This window comes from Aedes albopictus, chromosome 2, assembly GCF_035046485.1.
Source record: "Aedes albopictus strain Foshan chromosome 2, AalbF5, whole genome shotgun sequence".
Lineage (NCBI taxonomy): Eukaryota > Metazoa > Arthropoda > Insecta > Diptera > Culicidae > Aedes > Aedes albopictus.
Genome location: NC_085137.1, coordinates 133765062 through 133785231, shown reverse-complemented (window position 1 = coordinate 133785231; position 20170 = coordinate 133765062). Strand labels below are relative to the sequence as shown.

At 36.3% G+C, this 20170-nt stretch overlaps 1 protein-coding gene across 4 annotated transcripts in view; it reads left to right on the top strand.

Annotated features, from left to right (window-relative positions):
* LOC109417672 (protein quick-to-court) overlaps positions 1-20170 on the top strand; it is a 147634-nt gene that overhangs the window by 115898 nt on the left and 11566 nt on the right. For 3 of the 4 annotated variants that reach the window (XM_029853464.2, XM_062850457.1, XM_029853465.2), the window contains exons 3-4: positions 16849-17838; positions 18423-18662. In XM_029853464.2, the coding sequence (XP_029709324.2) occupies positions 16849-17838; positions 18423-18662 (1230 nt within the window). Of the gene's footprint in view, positions 1-4223; positions 5347-16848; positions 17839-18422; positions 18663-20170 lie in introns of those variants that run through there. The other variant, XM_062850458.1, reaches the window with a different exon arrangement.

The window sequence follows — 20170 nt, the reverse complement described above, 5'->3', positions numbered from 1 at the left end:
ATCTTTCATGTATTTTTATGATGGCTATGAACCTCTAATTACACCTTCAGCTATTTTCAACGATCTACAGTCGTGCTTGTTGTTTGAAAGTACATTTTGATTCTCTTCTTATATGAAAAAATGGCAAAATGGGGCAAAATGGACCACTTCCCGTGCCGTGTGGTGAATGAATTTAGTACCAATCGATTTCTCGTATTTATTACGTCAGAAATGGTCAACTTCACGTACCGAAACCAGCGGCGTTAAAAGATCCGTTTTTTGGGTCGATTTTTCCCAGTTCCCAGTCGATTTTAGCAGTGTATGTGTTAGATGTTCATCTAATCCCATCCGAAGGAGGTTTGGATTGTGAAAAGAAGATAACCATGTGCGATTGTGGAATCGAGTTCAGTTCTAGGCCTATTGGCGACGGAGATAGTTGAGTGACTCCGTAGCTTGAAGGAATAGAAGTGCCCGTCTAGCGAATTGAGAGTCGTGAGTTCGAGTCTCACCGGAGTACGTGGATTTCTTTTCATAATGCAAATCCCAATTTGTTCATCGAGCTCATGTTCTGTTGTGCACATGGATGTCAAAGCATTTTCAACAGTGTAATATTTCATTATTAAAGAGTCTAAAACTAAATAAAACAGGCGTCATTTTTGTCATTCAGTTCTATGCCCCATAAAAAAAACATTGGCTGCTCCATAATCAATGAACATATGTTCTGTTATGATATGGAACATTACCCATAAGAAATTGAATACGTTCCATATTTTATAGAAAACTAGCTGTCCCGGCTAACTTTGCCTTGCCAAGCTGTGGTGGTTTGACAACTGTCATCGCAGCAACGCACTCTAGATTAATTTAATTTTAATCATGTTGATTTTCTTCCCCGGTCATAACAAATCAGTACTTTCTAAATTTACTTATTTTTTAGTTCATTTTTGTAAATTTTTTTTACTTATAAACACAGCCACCATGAATACGAATCAAACCATGCAAGGGTCATTCTGATCGGTTCATCCATTCGTGAGTTTTGTTGCCTCAAAGGGACTCCAAACTCATTTTTATATATATATAGATATAGATAGACTAGCTGTCCCGGCAAACTTTGTCTTGCCAAGCTGCGGTGGTTTGACAACTGTTGAGGTAATCGCAGCAACGCACTCTAGATTGATTTAATTTTGATCACGCTGAATTTGATCACGGCTCATCAAAAATCAGTATTTTCACAATTTTTATACTTTTTAAAGTGATTTTCGTAACTTTTTCTGCATATAAACACAGCCACCATGAATACGAATCTAACCCTGCATAAGTCATCCTGATCTGTTCACCTGTTCGTGAGTTTTGTTGCCTCAAAGGAACTTCAAACTCATTTTTTTCAAATATAGACTAGCTGTCCCGGCAAACTTTGTCTTGCCAAGCAGTGGTGTTTTGACAACTGTTAAGCTCATAAAATCACCGCACTCTAGATTGGTTTCATTTCAACCATGTTGATTTAATTCATAAAAAATCAGAACTTTATCATTTTTATTACTTTTCTACTTGATTTTCGTAACTTTTTGTACATATAAACACAGCCACCACGAATACGAACCGAACCGTGCAAGAGTCATGCTGATCGGTTCATCCATTCTTGAGTTTTGTTGCCTCAAAGGAATTTCTAACTCATTTTTATTTTTATATATATTAAGATAGAAACATTCAATAAAGTGCGTGCAGGTGGCACCATGATTGGGGAGCTCTGACTGTAGCTTGAGAAACGCTGATATGCATTAATATGTAGCTACTAACTGTTATCTATTGGAAGAAGCGTTACGCTAATCGGATTTGTTTGAAAGCTAGAGATGCTCATTTTCTTGATACAATTACTGTTGTTATACAAAGTTAATCGAAAGAATTTTTTTTTTGATGCTCAGTAATCTGAACTTAGAATCGTTTGAATCTTTTTTACTATTTCAACTGATTGATAACATCTTGAGCTTCGACGAACTGAATTTCAAACCCAAATTGTGTTTTCCATATAAATATACTAAAGACAAGGATGGGAAATGTCATGAACACATCATTCTGTTCTTTACTGATTCAATCCTCCTGGTGAGAAATTTTTAGTCACAGCTGTTAAGGCGTGGGTATTCAACATGACCATGCTGCGGGTGACATGACAGGTTCAATTCTCGAAAAACTTTCCACATGCAAAATGATCATATGCAGAGGAATCTCTCAGTCAATAACTGTAAAAGTGCTTATAGAACTGCTAAGAAGCAGGTTTTTCCGGTAGAGACGTTACTCCAAGAAGAAGAAGAAAAAAAAAAGAAAAAGAAGAAGAAGAAGAAGAAGAAGAAGAAGAAGAAGAAGTGAGACATTTGATTGACGACATCATTAACTTACTAGCCAGCAATATTGATTAGTGATCTTGCAGACGGAAATTCGCACAAAAAATGAAGGACATTCAAAAATGTCAAGACATTTGTTTTAAGAAATTCCCTGACGTTTCCCATCCCTGCCTACGGGTCTCATTTTAGGCCAATTGGCTTCTTTAGCGGTGTTGAGATAATTCTATATTCTGAATCTATATGCCAAACTGAGTCAGAATCCAAATTTTCATGAATTTTAATGACCGGGAACCTGTTTAAAAATCAATTTGAAATTTGTATGGGAGCGATTTGTCGAATCACCCCTTGTTGCATTTTGTACTGGGCTGAGCTGTCAAGCAGTTGCCCAGCTGTCAAAAGGTGATTTGAAAAAATCTCTTTAAAATTGATTTTAGGTACCGTAAACCGGGGTCAAATTGATCTTCGGGTCGAAATTGATCACACGTTTTTCGGTTAGATTTAGCATATTTTAAGTACCGTCGTGCGGGGCTTCTTTATACACTTTTTCATGGTTTTTCAACTTTATGACATTATAACTCCCAGAGTAGTGAATGGATTTCCAAAATTTTTAGGCATAATAATCGTGAGTATGTATGTAGGATGTATGCAAAATTTGAACTAAATCCGTCAATAAACAAAAAAGTTGTTCATACACCAATCGAACACATGTCATATAGAACCGGATGGGGGCTACTTTGGACATTGTTATCTATAACAATACTGCATTTCAAATTCCAGGGTTATTTAGAAAACTACTTTGTACCAATACTGTAGTATACTGTATCTTACATAATTTCAATAAAAATGTGCGTTTTAAGAAGGTTCTGTGCTACCTTTGGTATTATGAGCAGCGTGATATTGCTATATAGATAGCCTGAAAAAAGGGACCATCAATCCTTTATTTAGGTGAAACGGTCATTTACAATGTATAACGATACAAATATTCGATTGTATATGCTACGTTGATACATTTTGAATGAATTGATCAACCCTTTGAAATTTATGAACTGTAGAAACAATGCTTCCAGACCAAATGTTCTGATACGTTATGTATATTTTATTGGTTTGTTCGATGTTATTTCGCGTCCTAACAAGCAAAAAACGGTCTGTTTGAAAAATAATTTCAACCAAATGAAGTGAAAACTATTGCTTCACAATAGTCCCAAAGACATCAAACAGATTTGAACCATATTTTGAATTCAAAAAATCCATATTCAAAAGTGTCCAAAGTAGCCCCGCATTTCAAAAGTAGCCCCGCACGACGGTAATTTCCTTTCAACTATTGTGCAGTTGGGAACCGATACTAAACGATATTTGCTTGGAAACTATTTGAAGTATGTTTTATCTAACGGAAAATCGTCTGATCAATTTCGACCCGGAGATCAATTTAACCCCGGTTTACGGTACCAAAACAAAGTTCTGAAAATCTGAAAAAAATCACAGTGGCTTATAAAGAGGTGCTCTTTCGTAGAAAATCAAAAAATCAATACATTTTTCAAAATTTAAAAACCCAATTGTTGTGTTGGGATAATCTTAGTTTTTCAAATGGCACCTGATCACCCCTAGCTTTTTAACCACCCATCCTCCTCAATCAGTTCCAAGACCTAATCGTGCGCAGCTAACAAGATGCATAAACCACAGCCACGAACAACATAGAAGAGGTATTAGACCAGCAAGTTAACAACCACCAGCAACGATCGCTCTCACCATTAGGCCTCGGAATCTTGCGCCTACATTATCAAACATTAAACCCATTCAACCGCTGCTGCTGCTGCTGGTGCAGTTCCAGTGATGGGCCGCCCATCTTTATGCCATGCCTCCCCCAATCAAGGAACTTTATCATTTGCGCTGATTGCGTTCCGAGCACTGCTGCTCAGAAGAAGTCAGAGTCTTGCACCAGATTTAATCCGGCATCGGTCTCGGACTAAAACGGTTGCTCTTCTCAAGTGGTGGCGGGCTCTGCAGTTTCTGTCCACCCCCAAAGAGCCCATTACTCGCGCAATTTGAGGTCGGAATCGCTAACAGTTGGTGTCTTCTTCGCTTCGTTTTAAAGGCCGCCGTCCGTTGTCGAAAGTGATCGTTCCTTTTCGCGGTGTATTCGACGTTGAGAACTTTGCTGAAGCGTGACGAACGAACGACGAGCATAGTGGCGATTGTTGCACCCCAGTATACCAGTATCAGCCAGTGTGGACAATTTTTCGGCGGATGCCTTCGTCGTCGTCAGTACCAGTGCGGGTAGTCTTGTAGAAACATGTGCTATCGCCAGCAGCCACCGTGGCCTCGGGGTTCATCCCTGGGGCAACCACAGCAGTATCAGTGATTGAAATACGGATTCTGAAGGACACCCAGGCAGTGTGTACATAGCAAGTGTGACGATTTCCGATAAGTTGCTGAATAAGTGTGTTGGGAAATCGAGAAACAATAAAACCAATTTGAAGCAATTCAAAGTTTATTCAAGTGGAAAAAAGTTGAACCATTTAAGTGACTCAAACTCGGCGAACGCCTCGAAGATATAGAAGTTACTTCGGTGACTGTGCAGCCTTAACTCTTCGTTGAAGTGACTAATCTACCCGGCCAGAACCTAAATACTCAAATAAAATAGCTTTACTTTTTATAAAAGTTTACGCATATTTTAAGACTACTTGCACCACACATACCACACTGTCTGCTCTTCGGGTAACTAAAAGGCACCGAAGGCCCTGATTGCGTGTGGACCGATCGATTGGACGAGCCAGGAAGCACCTGATACCTTTTACCAAGTACACACAATTAGCTGGAGTAAATACAGCCGAAGTGCATCCGTGTCGTGTCGGAACGGCCGCAATCATCATCGTTGCCACTCTTACCTGAAGGCAGGGTTACTCGTTCGGCTTCTCTGTCGTGGAGAAGTTCTAAGTGCAATTGAGTAATTTAATTGGGAAGCAGAAGACGGTGAATACTTTTTTTTTCTATTCGTGAACAGTGACTATGGAGATAATTGGTGATCATGAGGGTAGGTTTTTGAAATTAGATTGATGATGTGAAAAAAATATATAAGTTAAATTCATCTCAAGTGATTACAGAACTGCGAAAGTGAGTGACCCAAAATCATAAAAGTTGATCTGTAGTACAGCATAGTAGTAACCGGAGTAGGGATGGAAAATGTCGCGGAATTTCATGTAAAAAATGTCATGACATTTTTCTATCTACACCATTTCCGGTGTAAATTTCTGTTCTAAAGTATCGCCAATCCATAGTTCTGATTAGTTATGAAGACTTAATGACGTCGTCGATAACCATTTCTTACAAGGTGCAGTGAAATTAGCAAATAATAAAATGACATTTTTATGACATCTCCCATCCCTGAACCGGAGTATGTGACGACATCTCTGGTGACATTTCTCGTGTCGCTTAAAGAGGAGGAATGCCATGGGAAAAGCCTGTTGGATCTATCGAAGAAATATTTCGGGAAAGCAATAGAGGAGTTTATAACATAAATTACTGGTAGCTCAGCAATCAGGAATCATGTCATAAATGAATATTTGGAGTAATTTGAATAATTTTCTGGTGAGAACTTTTGGTGAAATCTTTGGATGTTCCAGCCTAAACTTTTGCGAAATTTAATTTTGAAAAAAAAAATCTTAGTGAAATAATCTTATGAACTAAAGAAACCTGTTGAATGTTTTTGAAATTTGTCAAAAAATGTGTCTATAAAAAGAAGGGTTGCAAATTAAATTTAAGGGATATCAAAATAATTTAAAATCCTAATTCATACTGCATTTGTTTTAAATTTTTGTTTCTTGTTGGAGTGTAAGTGACACAAACACGCTTTCGAGTAAATAAGGATTAAAGTTTTTCGCCAATTTCTGATCACATGCAATATGTATGGAACCTTAAAGTCAACCCAATTTTCGCTGATTTATTGTAATTTTTCCAATCAACGTGAAAATAATTTTTAAGGACAGACTTGTTAGAATCCCAATATGGCCGCCACAATGGCCGACTTTGGCACCTACTCACGATTTTGAGGGCACAAATCTCTTCGTAAACAAAACCAGCGCACCTGAGCTTCTTATTTTAAGCTTATTACAAGTGAGCAAGAACAGAATAATAAAATGCATTGTTGTTTGAAGCTTACTTCTTGAGATTAGTGCGTCTGAAGTTTTGATGCACTGTTGAACCGGGATTTCAAGACGTTTGTCCTTAAAAAGTTCCAAAAAGCTTGAAGTCTGAAGGTTTGTTTTGATATCCTTAACTGAAGTTCTAAAAAAGGTCACTTACACCCCTTTGCATCTGGCCCCTCAATTCTAGATTTCTGCATGAATTATGGAAAAAAAAAATGCAATGGAGACCTTTTCGGGATATCTGAAATAACTTGACTGTAAATTTTAGAACTCATTTGAACTCCAGAAAGTATTTCTGAAGCGCAAAGAGAGCTTTCAGACAGATCCGGGAAGTTACGTGTTGTTCATTTTTTTGTCTAAAATCGTTTGAGCGTTTACGGTATTCTGTAAACCAGTGGTGCTCATCCTGCGGCCCGCGGGCCGCATGTGGCCCTCCAAGCCTTAAGATGCGGCCCGCGGAGTACTTTAAGACGAATCAAAATTTTTGAACGAATATTTGAAATAACTCGTTAAATTTATTAAGCAATAAAAAAATTGCTGATCAATTTTTACAGTATTGAACACAAATTAAATGATAAATAAACAAAAAGAACAATCCGTTCCGGTAAGATTCAAAATCGCAACTCCGAAATATGTCGGCCTTTCAGCTAAGTCACGAAGCCAGCTTATAGTTACTTATAAGTGGTACGAATCAAATGATAATTTGTTAAAAATGTAATTTTGAATCATTTAAAAATTAGTTGCAGTTTTTAAGTGCCTTCAAACGCTGAGCAAATATGTCACATTTCGCCTTTCCGAAGAACATAAAAACACAAAGCACGAAGTTTTTGACAAAATTCTCAACAAATCTCAACTTGGTTGCCAATATTGTTTAATTTTCACTGTTTGTTTAAATTTCTATTATAAGACTTTTTTGAAACAAAACTTACGAATCCAATCGAAACTCCTGAACGAACTTAAAGAAAAAAAAAATCTCAGTCGAGATTTATAAAGCGTCTCCTGTGCCCTTTTGGAGAAACTTTTGGATAAATTTTTGGAGAAACTCCAGGAAACATTATTGGAGAAAAATTTAAAGCAACTCTAAGTGAAATATATGGAAAAACTCATCCTGGAGAAAATAAACCTGAAGAAACTCAATGAGAAAGTTGTGGCGATATTTACTGCATGGAAATTATAGGAGCATCTCCTAGGAAAATGTTCAGGTGCCACTCTAACAGAAATTTCTTAAACAACTTTAGAATAAATTCCTCGAGCAACAAAAAGAGAATTTTGACTACAGACAAGATTCCAGAACCAACTGCATCAAGACACAAAAGATACCTAGAACGCCTGAGGAAAATTTGAACAATAAATTTGAAGCAACTTATGCAGCAACTTTAGAAGATAATGTTGAAGAATCTTCCGGAAACAATTGTTAAAAATCTATTTTTTGAAGAAATTTAATGATGAAGTATTTCATCAACTTTAGAAAAGACTTATGGAAAGAATTTACTAAAATCTTCAAGAAACTCCTGGAAAATTTTTGGAAAAATCTGGAAGCTATTTTAGGAGAAATTCTTGGAAACGATTAATGAGGAATTCCTGAAGTAACTTCAAGGCATTTTCAAAGACAAATCTAAGAGGAGTTCTTGGAGGTGTTCCAAGAGAATTCTAGAAAAAACTAAAAGAAACTTCAAGAAATTTCAGGAGAAAATCCAGCAAACCTTTTTGAAGCGATTCAGAAGAAATTCTTGTAAAAGCTGCTTGACAAGTTCTTGAAGTGGCTTCAAGGCAATTCTAGGGGCAACTTCTAAATTGTTTGTTTGAATTCCAATTTGAAGCTTAAACGTTTTTCTCAACCAATCTTATGAATCTAAATTGAACTTCACGAAGGGCAATAGATTATAAAGTTTGTCCCTTACACAAGTTCTGAACAGTTCAGATTTTTAATAAATATGCTTTAGAATTGTTCTTTTTGTTGTTTTTGTGCATCGATGTTTTATGCGGCCCGCAGCTCGATCTCAAATTGCAAATTTGGCCTGCGGTATCTTCCAGCCTGAGCACCACTGCTGTAAACCACCTATAAAATGTCAACTGCGCTCTAGATTGTCGAATAGAGCCACCCTACTAACCCAAATTTCTTTTCCTTAACGTCTATGAAGATAGTTAGATCTCTGTGATGAGAAAATCGACAGGAAAGTAAAATAAACGCGAAAATATGCCTCAACATTTTGTGGAGAATATATTTCAAAAACTAACGATTTTTTACTTTGTATGTGTTTTTAGGCAGTGCTTATGTGATACTTACAAAAAAATACCTAAAAAATCAAATTTCATCAAACAGTAAATCGTGAATAACTCTAAAACGGATAGAAAAAAAACGCCATGTTGTCTTCGGCAAAGTTTTTCCTCATAAAGTTTCCTATCTTTTTATGGAAATTGTTCAAAATTAGCATTAGGTTGAGATACTTTTTATGATGGGCAAAATGCATAATATATCAAACAGTGACAAATTTTATTGAATTCAAAAATTGAGTATCAAAAATTTGCAGGTTAAAAATGTCGTTAATCATTTTTCCTAAGTAGTTTGGATCTACATCAAGCTGTAAACAATATAAAATGCTGGGTATTGCTAATTTCTGTACGGTATACAATATTTGTATGAAATTTATTACGAAAAATGGCCATTTTTCAAAAATCTCACCGGGGCGACCCCTAACCATCTTTTCTGGAAGTTGCCTTTGTATGCCTTTGTTTCTAATACCCTAAGCTATCATTTGCAGGGTGAGCCCCAAGCTTTTTGACTATGTGCAATTTTGGGACACCCTAATGCTTATCTGCCATTTCGTGCAGAAATCGAATCTGATTTCGCGTTTTCCTAAAAGTTACAGACAAATTAAGAAAAGGGAATCAAGTCTACCCAGTCTCCTCTACAGCCACCCACGATGTGTACAATTGTCTATGCTATGTTATGCTTATCGGTTTGGAATGGTATGGTATTTATGGTACGGTATGATACTCGTAGTGCCGTAGTGAGCGGTTGGCCAGGTAGGACCCCGCCAAAGGCGCGAGTCTCAGATGGACTAGAAGGGGACAGGATGGTGCAATAAATGTTTGCATGTTTACTAGATTAAGCTTCATATTAACTGTGTCTAAGATTGATCTTGTGTTTTTATGTGTTGTTTAATTGTCTAGGAGTGGTTTCTTTTGAATATTTACCATTACTATTTTAGAGAATTCCTCTACTTTCAAAAGAAGCTATTCAAATTTCATTTCCGAAAAAAAATCAAGTAGCTTTCTGTCTTTTTCGAAAAACTCAAAGTTCTAGTGAGGTTCTTCAAAAATCTCACGAAGTATTATCTAAATTTCTGAAGCAAGTTCTAAGGGCTTCCTTTAAACTCTTTTAGTTATTTTGCAGTATTTACATGTATTTAAAATTGAATTTTTTTAAATGATGCTATATTCGTTCATGCGATTGTATTTATTTTTTTTTCAGTGCGTAATTATTATATTTAAAAAAAAGTTCGTGATTAAGTGACTCCTGCAAATCTACCAATGTTTTCCTGAAATTAGGCAGGAACAAATCTCATATTCTTCGTTTATAACAGTGTCTATTGACACGTGAAAAATACCCGAACAATTAAGTAAACAGCAATTTGAAAAATGTTTCAAGATGGTGATGTACCGAAAAAATATTTTTGGTTTCTACCTTATTTCTCCGGTCGGCTCGGCTGCCCCAATTATGTATTGTAGAAAATTCTTTGTTATCAATTATATAAGGTTTTACAATTATTGCCGAACTTCTGGAAAATATTGTGATAAATATTCTTGCAAGCTTCAGACAAAAATATTTGGTGAAGTTTTTTGAAAATTATGAAAAATAAAACACTGAAATCACAACCATTAATTAAAAAAAAACAGTTCCTGGAAAACCTTGAAGCCTAAGGAAGTATTTTTAAAAACCAAATTGAATAGTAAAAAAATAAAAAAAGGAAATAATAAATCAAAACCGGAAGATTCTGATGAAATGTATTAATCGGTAAAAAGAAATGGCGCTAATAAAAAGAAAAAAAAACAAAACACTTTACCAATTTCTGGCATAATTTGTTCACAGTAAGTGGAATTACACTAAGTATGTATTTTTAAATTGGGAAATGCGATCAAATGAAAACGAACTCTTGAGCGATTTTGGCAGCGATGCAAATTTCTCATGAACTGCAAGTTCCCATTGCTCTTGAAAGTACTTATCAGATGTCATGATATAGTTATGATATAGATAGCTGATCATATGTGTGTAGGAATTTCTAGAATATGTAATGAAAATCTAATGAAATTCTGGATGAATTTCTATATAAAAACTCTTTAAATGGTTGTTGGAGGACCATCGAAAATATATAACAAAAAATACTACGCTTTCTCGTAGCACTAGGATAAATTAGTTACATCAAATATGGAACAATTAGCAGTTTAAGAGTTTCAATTTTCAAGCATGGAAAATCTCAGGTAATTTTATTATGACTTATGAGTAGTTAATAAGGTTGAATCGATCTTGTACTGCCTTGCATGAATTTCTGTATTGTGAGTTCTGTAAGCACAATGGTTGGTACACACTGTCCAAAAAAATCGAGAAAAGTTCTCTTAACAGAAAACCAAAACTTAAGATTCCTATTAAATGATAGGTTTCAGAACCTCTTCAAAACTAGGAGGACGCCAAATTGTTTCTTGGACAGTGGAGGAATTCTCCAAGTAACCCTTGGCATCCCAAGTAACAATTTCATTACTGATTGGTTTTGCTTGATTTTTACATTGTCACCTTGACTGCCAGAAAAAGAAAATAAAACTGAAACTAGTTTCCGAACGAAAAACGAGCTCAGGTTATTGGACTATCAATACTATATGTTCAAAGTTAAACACCTTATACCATACCATATCATGTTTTAGCTGCTGCAGAAAGTACTGAGAGAGGCAACCGTCATAGCTGTGAGCAGGCAAAGCAGTAGGGCAGTGCAGATTTTAAACATGTTAAAAAAAATCCAAGTTCTCATATGTTGGTGCAAAACTAAAGTCCTGTCAAATTTTTAGCCATTTCTGTAGTGATTTAATGATAGTGCGTCGGTAATTTCACTTAGGAAATTCAGTAGAATCATTTCGCCGAGTATTTTCGAGAATAGGGTATTTAAACCAACATTAATGGCAGTAGTATCATATAAATTGTCTTTACCAATGGTCAAGTAACAAATTCTCTATTTTTTCTTAAGTTTAACACAAAAATACTTAATTTCTAAGAATATAATCATTTTAAATCGGGTTAACTATCTGGTTTGAAAGAGTTCGGTCACATTAGTATATTAGTATATTCATATAGGACGAAATATCCTACTTGTTAGTAGAGTGCCGTACCGTAAACCGGGGTGAAATTGATCACCCGGGTACTTATTGTAATTCCATGCCAGGACCTTCTAAACGTTATGATCATAAACTTCTTACCTCAACGTGTACATAGATGTCTAGAGATGTAGACTGTAGACTTGCTTACAGTATAGAGTGTAGGCTTCTAAATTTTTTGAAAAAGTTAGTCTTGCTTGATTTTTTAAGAATTCGTAATGTGTTTCTCACTAAGCTAAAATCGATGGTACAAAAAAATCGATTGCCAATAGGAGTTCCTGAAAAATTTCTGCGTTTACATTTTTGTGGAACCTTAATTGTGAAGTACTGTAGCAATTTGGTAGTTGAATCTGTTAAAAAAAGTTCATTCTTTCTATAAAATACACATTTATTGTGGTAGAACTCGCTTTTTTTTCAAAGGAAATTGCCTATCTTCAGGCGTTTGTGGGACAATTCCAAAGTTTTGGTTTTCAACAGTTGAATTTACTAGCTGTAAGAGTTTCGACGCGTTATTCGGGTTTAGAAGCACATGATTGAGCGGAGATGGCAATTCTCTATTCTTATCGATGTTCTATTGTATGCCGAGCAATTTCGCCCCAAAGTTTCATTTTTTTCGGACCTGATGCACAGATTTTGCAGAAATTCTTTTGGCAACATTTGAATTGTAACTAATCTTATCTGCGAAAGTTGTTTAAAAGTGATCAATTTGATCCCGGTTTACGGTACTTAGTGTGACGGACAATTCCGAAAGTAGTAGCCTTTCGAGAAATACACTAAATAGAGAGAGTACCGTTAATAAAAGACTTTGGAACGTGTGAGGCTGATTGAACAAGTTGAACTAATTTCAAAAGATATTTTGTCATGCGTGCAATTGCAGAAACTATAATAGGGTTCACTAGTCGACAAAATTGAAACTTTTTTCACGCACTTTGACCATTTGTTCCATTTCTAATGGAATTTGGCCCGCTGAATCCGAATCTGACTTCAGAATTCCTGTAACACGTACAGTTTTTGAGAAAAATAGGGTTTTATTCACAAAGTTTCATATTTTCAAAGAAAATTTAATATTGTCTTTAAAATTTTAAATTTTTCAACTGCTCATTATAACCATTATTCATATTCAATAGATTTTGATCCACTGAGTCAGAATCTGACCTAATAATTTTAGTAATACGTAATTTTTTTGAAAAAAATAGGGTTTTATTCAAAATATGTTCCATATTTTCATAGAAAATAGGCTATTGTATTTATAATTTTATTTTTTTTTATCTGCTCATCTTTACCAAAATTTATATTCAATAGATTTTCATATTCTGATTTGCAATCTGACCTAAGAATTTCTGTAACACGTAAAATTTTTGAGAAAATAGGGTTTTAAACACAAAATTTCATATTTTCATAGAAAATAAACTACTGCCTTTAAAATTTCCATTTTTTTATCTGCTCATCTCAACCAATATTTGTATTTAATAGATTTTCATATACTGATTCGGAATCTGACCTATGAATTTCTGTAACACGTATTTTTTTTAGAAACATAGGGTTTTATTCACAAATTTCAGATTTTCATATAAAATAAAATATTGTTTTTATATTTTTCAATTTCCCACCTGCTCATCATAACCATTTTTTTATTCAATAGATTTTGATCCACTGATTCAGAAACTGGCCTAAGAATTTCTGTAACACGTAAAATTTTTGAGAAAGTAGGGTATTATTCACAAAATTTCATATTTTCAGAGAAAATTTAATATTGTCTTTATAATTTCACATTTTTCATCTGATCATTATAACCAATATTCTTATTCAATAGATTTTGATCCACTGAGTCAGAATCTGACCTAATAATTTTAGTAACACATATTTTTTTCATATAAAATAGACTATTATATTTATAATTTTATTATTTTATCTGCCCATTTTTACCAATATTTATATTAAATATATTTTCATATTCTGATTTGCAATCTGACCTAAAAATTTCTGTAACACGTAAATTTTTTGAGAAAAATAGAATTTTAAATACAAAATTTCATATTTTCATAGAAAATAAACTACTGTCTTTATAATTTTAATTTTTCATAGAAAACAAACTACTGTCTTTATAATTTTATTTTTTCTATCTGCTCATCTCAACCAACATTTGTATTTAATAGATTTTCATATACTTATTCGGAATCTGACCTAAGAATTTCTGTAACACTAAAATTTTTGAGAATAATAGGGTTTTATTCACAAGTTTCATAGTTGCATATAAAATAAAAGATCGTTTTTTATAACTTTCAATTTTCCACCTGCTCATCATAACAATTTTTTTTTTATTCAAAAGATTTTGATCTACTGATTCAGAATCTGGTCTAAGAATTTCTGTAACAGGTAAAATTTTAGTAGGGTTTATTAAAAAAAAATCATATTTTCACATGTCTTTATAATATTAATATTTTTATCTGCTCATCTTAACCAATATTTGTTTAATAGATTTTCATATTCTGATTCAAAATCTGACCTGAAAATTTCTGTAACACGTAAAATTTTAAAGAGAAATGGGGTTATACAAAAAAATTATATTCTCATAGAAAATAAATTATTGTCTTCATAATTTTCATATTTTTATCTGCGCATCTTAACCAATATTTGTATTTAATAGATTTTCATATACTGATTTGAAATCTGACCTAAGAATTTCTGTAACACGTACAATTTTTAAGAAAAACAGAGTTTTATTCACAAAATTTCATATTTTCAGAGAAAATAAAATATTGTCTTTAAAATTTTATCTCCTCATCTTAACCAATATTTAATAGATTTTGATCCAATAATTCGGAAACTGGCATAAGAATTTGTGTAACCCGTGATTTTTTTGAGAAAAACTAAAACCCCATTCTTCTTAAACATTCCACGTGTCACAAAATTCCATATTTTCATAGAAAATAAAATTTTATCTTGGTTTTTTATTTATTTATTTAAGGTCCTCGCATCAAAATATATATTCATCTATCTATATATAAAAAAATGAGTTTGAATTCTCTTTGAGGCAACAAAACTCAAGAACGGCTGAACCGATCGGGATGACTCTTGCAGGGTTTGATTCGTATTCATGGTGGCTGTGTTTATATGCAAAAAAAGTTATGAAAATCATCTTGAAAAGTATGAAAATGGTGAAATAACGGATTTTTTTATGAATTGGGAAGAAAATCAACACGATCGAAATAAAACCAATCTAGAGTGCCATGTGGAGGAATTCGTCTACCTCGGATCCTTACTGACGGCTGACAACAACGTGAGCCGTGAAATTCGGAGGCGCATCATCAGCGGAAGTCGGGCCTACTACGGGCTCCAGAAGAAACTGCGGTCGAAAAAGATTCACCCACGCACCAAATGCACCATGTACAAAACGCTAATAAGACCGGTGATCCTCTACGGGCACGAGACATGGAACATGCTCGAGGAGGACCTGCAAGCACTCGGAGTTTTGGAGCGACGCGTGCTAAGGACGATCTTCGGCGGTGTGCAGGAGAACGGAGTGTGGCGGAGAAGGATGAACCACGAGCTCGCTGCACTTTACGGCGAACCCAGCATCCAGAAGGTGGCCAAAGCTGGAAGGATACGGTGGGTAGGGCATGTTGTAAGAATGCCGGACAACAACCCTGCAAAGCTGGTGTTTGCAACTGAACCGGTTGGCACAAGAAGGCGTGGAGCGCAGAGAGCACGATGGGCGGACCAGGTGGAGCGTGACTTGGCGAGCATCGGGCGCGACCGAGGATGGAGAGCGGCAGCCACGAACCGTGTATTATGGAGAAATATTGTTGATTCAGTTTTATCTTGAATTTGATGTAATACTAAAGAAATGAATAGAGTGCCATGTTGCAAGACCTTAACAATTGTCATAAATATTTGTTAAGATGAGCAGATAAGAAAAATATAAAGACAATAGTTTTTTCATGAAAATATGAAATTTTGTGAATAAAATATTTTTCTCAAAAATTTTACGTGTTACAGACAATTTTAGGTCAGATTACGAATAAGTGAAATAAAATCTTTTAAATATAAAATATGAATTAAGATGAGTAGATAAAAACTTTAAAATTATAAAGACAATATATTATTTTCTTTGAAAATATGAAATTTTGTGAATAAATCTCCATTTTTCTCAAAAACTGCACGTGTTACAGAGATTCTTAGGTTAGTTACCAAATCGGTGGATGAAAATCTAATAAATATAAATATTGGCTAAAATGAGGAGATAAAAAAATTAAAATTATAAAGACAATAGTTTATTTTCTTCGAAAATATGAAATTTTGTAAATAAAGCCCCATTTTCTCAAAAAAATTACGTTTTAAAGAAATTCTTAGGTCAGATTCAGAATCAGTGGATCAAAATCTATTGAATTTAAATATTGGTTATGATGAGCAGATAAAAAAAATATAAATATTAAGAAAGTATTTTGTTTTCTATGAAAATATGAAATTTTATGAATGAAACCCTATTTTTCTCAAAAACTGTACGTGTTACAGCAATTCCGAAGTCAGATTCGGAATAAGCGGGCCAAAATCCTTCGGAAATGGATCAAGTGGTCAAAGTGCGTGATCCACTGTCGACCAGTGTTACTAAGGGTATTATCGGCAGGTTTGTTCTCTTCGTCATGAGGAGTTGTTCTAGGCTGGTTGGGAAGGATTTGAGGCCAACACTAAGTTCAACAGGTTTCAAAAAAGCCCCCATGACGAAAATGCGTAATTTCCCCCCAAGTTTCTTTCATATATAGAAAAAAAAATGATTGTACAGAATAAAGATATGATTAATTTGTGATTATACTAAACACGCCGTAAATGCTAAAGGTTGTGTGCTCCGTGGAGTTGGTTAAGATTAAATCTTATTGAAGCTTCTATACTGGGAAAAAAATTTCAGAGTAGCACATTTTCTGCGAGTAGTTATACAATACATCTCGTTGAATACTGTTCAACTGCTTCTGTTATATTTTGTCTAATTTATCTAACCTTTTCCCCCTCTTTTTCCATCCTATTCGCAGTCTTTGAATCTAATGGGCTCTGGACACAGCGCCAGTTGTAATAGCGCACAGCGATCACCTCGTAGACCACACACCCCCTGTGAGTCGGTATCCACTCCAGGACACGGTCACGGACTACACAAGAGCAGCCTGAGCCCAAAGACACCTCCGGTCTCACCGGAATCGCCGGCCACCAGCTATTTGGATGACGATTTGGACTCTCTGCACAGCTACAGTTCGGTGGCCAGTGGAATGTCGTGCGACCATCCGTACGTAGCCCGGAATGGCACCACGTTCAGTGGTCGCAAGATGAAATACGTAGTGCACTGCTCGAGTCATGCTGGCCAAACGGGCGAGGATTACCTGACGCCGACGCAGCGGGCCCAGCGCCAGATCAGACGACTGAAGGAACTGCTCTCGCAGGCCCGCATGGACCTGGAGCAGCGTGATAGCGAAATCCTAAGACTTACCAAAGAGGTTGTTGAACTGCGGCTCTTCAAGGCGTCGCTCAGTTCCCCGGAGGAACGTTCGGCTTCCAGTGATGCAGTAACGGTGCGGGAAAACACCACCAATGACGCAAACACGCCCAGTTCGCAGGGGATTTCACCGATCGTGGATCAGACGGACGAGTGCGTCAAGGCCAGCCCACGGCACCATCTGCACAATCATGGCATCCACCAGGTGCAGTTCATGGACAAGATGTCCACTTCGGAGATGGCCAGCTCGTTTGCCGATTCGGGTCACTTCGAGGACATTACCACCTCGTCGATCCACTCGAAAGATTCGTACGTGCACACGCAGGATCGTGCTTGCGGAAGCGATGACGAAATTGATGCCGAAAAGCAACGACTGGTCGAGATGTACGAGGCGCGCATCGAAGAGCTGGTCAAGCAGCACCAGGCCGATGAACAGCAGATCCGGATGTCCAACAACGATCGGGTTGAGGCGTTGTTGCAGAAGCTGGCCGAATCGAACAGTAGATACTGTGATCTGGTTCCCGACTACGAGCAGGTGAGTTATAGTTGGGGTAGATGATCTTGAGTGGATCTGAATTGGTTGATAGTTTGTGGCTGTTTAGAGCGTAAAGTAGATAGAACACCAATTTCTTTAGTTTTGGGCGATGTTTCTCAAACTATCCCGGACGTTTAAGGATCCCAGGTTCTCTTCAACTACGTGTAGCCTGTTGTCAACCTCTACAGCGTGAATGAAGTCGGTAGCCTCTACCTGTTTTCCTTTTGAATATTGTTTCAATTCTGTATTGCAACGTTACCAGTCCAGTTGTGTTAAGTTCGTTTGAAGGTTATTCCACTGCTTGATCTTAATCAACTATGTTGCATCTTCATAATTGCTATTAAACTCTTCAAAGTACTTTTGCACTACTGCAAAGCCAAATTATTGATTTTCAAAGATTTCTCGATTGAGCCTATAAAATTGTAAACTACTTAGTGAAATACTAAAAAAGCTTTAGTAAACAATTATCACGGCTATTTCTTGCTACAGGAATAAGGTCTCTAATTTGTGTCCACTGGTTCACTTATAGTCAATTAATTTGTTATGTTTTCACAACAACACTTAACTTTTCTAAAATATTCTAGGCAAAGGAGCGCATCCGAGAGCTCGAGAAGCAACTGGAGGAGCTCCACTCGCAGCTCCAAGAGCAGGAAGGCAAGGCCAACAAGATGTATCTGCACATGTACGCCAAAGGTCAGGAAGCCGAACGGCAGCAGCACGCCGACCGGGTCATCGATATGGCCCGCCAGTCGCCGAGTCGCGTATCGGTGCCGGAACTGATGCAGCAACTCCAGGTCACCCAGGAAGAGTTGGAGAACATACGGGTAGGTTTTGATGTGCGTGCGCAAGACGGATATTGTAGGGTGGAACCCGATCCACCAAGTTAGTAGGGTGATCATCACTGCATTCGATCCGAGGTCAGTCGAGTGAAATGATTGTGAAATTCGGAAATCTGTTGAGGACCTCTCAAAAAGCCCAAATTATCAAACATTTCGGCTCGCCTGATTCGATGATCGAGTGTGTCTCTGTCTGTTTTCCGATACTCTCTGTTTCCATGAACAGTCATAAAATCGTCCCGCCGTTTTCGCTCGTACTCATGTAAAAGAAGAAATTTGCCAATTAGCTGTACGGAGCCAAACCACCCACTTAACCGCTTAAAACCCCACTTCTTAGCCCAACTGTATTAGAAAGGCGTGATCGTACAATCATCGTGTGTGTACACGTGGTCTATGAGGCCGTTCGCATTTTTAAGGATCATCATCATCACCCACTCAGTCATCGTCAGTCAGTCAGTCAGTGTAAAGGCATTTACAATTCTTGTTCATTGTGCAAGACGGAGGAGAGTTATCTCCAATATCATCTGCTCGCATCATCGTCATCATCACGCGTCCACGGGTGTTTTTGCTTTCTCATCTTCACACTATTACGCTTCTATTTTCTACACTTCGGGTTTGTTTTGATCGAAAGAAAATTTCTGATTACCTTTATGTACCTATACCTATTTTTGCTTCGAAATTGTTGTTTTCTGTGTCGATGTACGTTATGTTGTATGGTGATCATGCATTTCTCCAGTGATTGCAAGCTCTACCTTTGGACAAGAAAACACTAAGTCATTGTAAATACTTGAAATTTTTGAGATTAACGTTCTTTCAAATTGTAACTGGTGGTGTTTGTTAAAAGGTGTCAACGAGGTTTGAAGTCTATTATTTAGTATACGTCGCTGAATGGTGTGCTATGTCTCTATCTAGGTACCTTTCATTCATAGTATTCAATTGTTAGCTTGGTGATTCTTTCGCTAATTGATTTAAAGATTATGCTGATGTTTTAACAGTATGACTTTTCATCAATTCTCATAGAAGGAAGTTTTCGAAATATGTTTATTGCATGTTCCTGGGATCTCACGCACATAAGCAATCCTGATGAAAAATAAAACCTCTGCAGTCATAATTGAGACAACGGCCGGTGTCGGCATTCTGTTTTGGATTTTATCGACGCTTATAAGCTGTCTGTGTTCACCAACAGAAGCATATAAATTAGAATGCCTCAATGTCTGCTTTGGTGAAGATTTTTCAATATAAATGTTTCGAGAAAATTGCAGGCATTGTTTAACTTCTAGAAATAGGTACCATTTAAAAGGCAACTGTAGAGATAAGCTCATAAAACCTTGCATAAACTTCAAAACTGTTTTCGATTAAAGATCAAAGTTTGTCCCTAACAAAAGAAATGCTGTTGTTGAAATTTTGATTGATTACTAATTAAAACTTCCGCTATATATAGTATTCTGTTCGTTCCGACGCCGGATAATTGCGCCCGACTTGTATTAGGGTTCGTC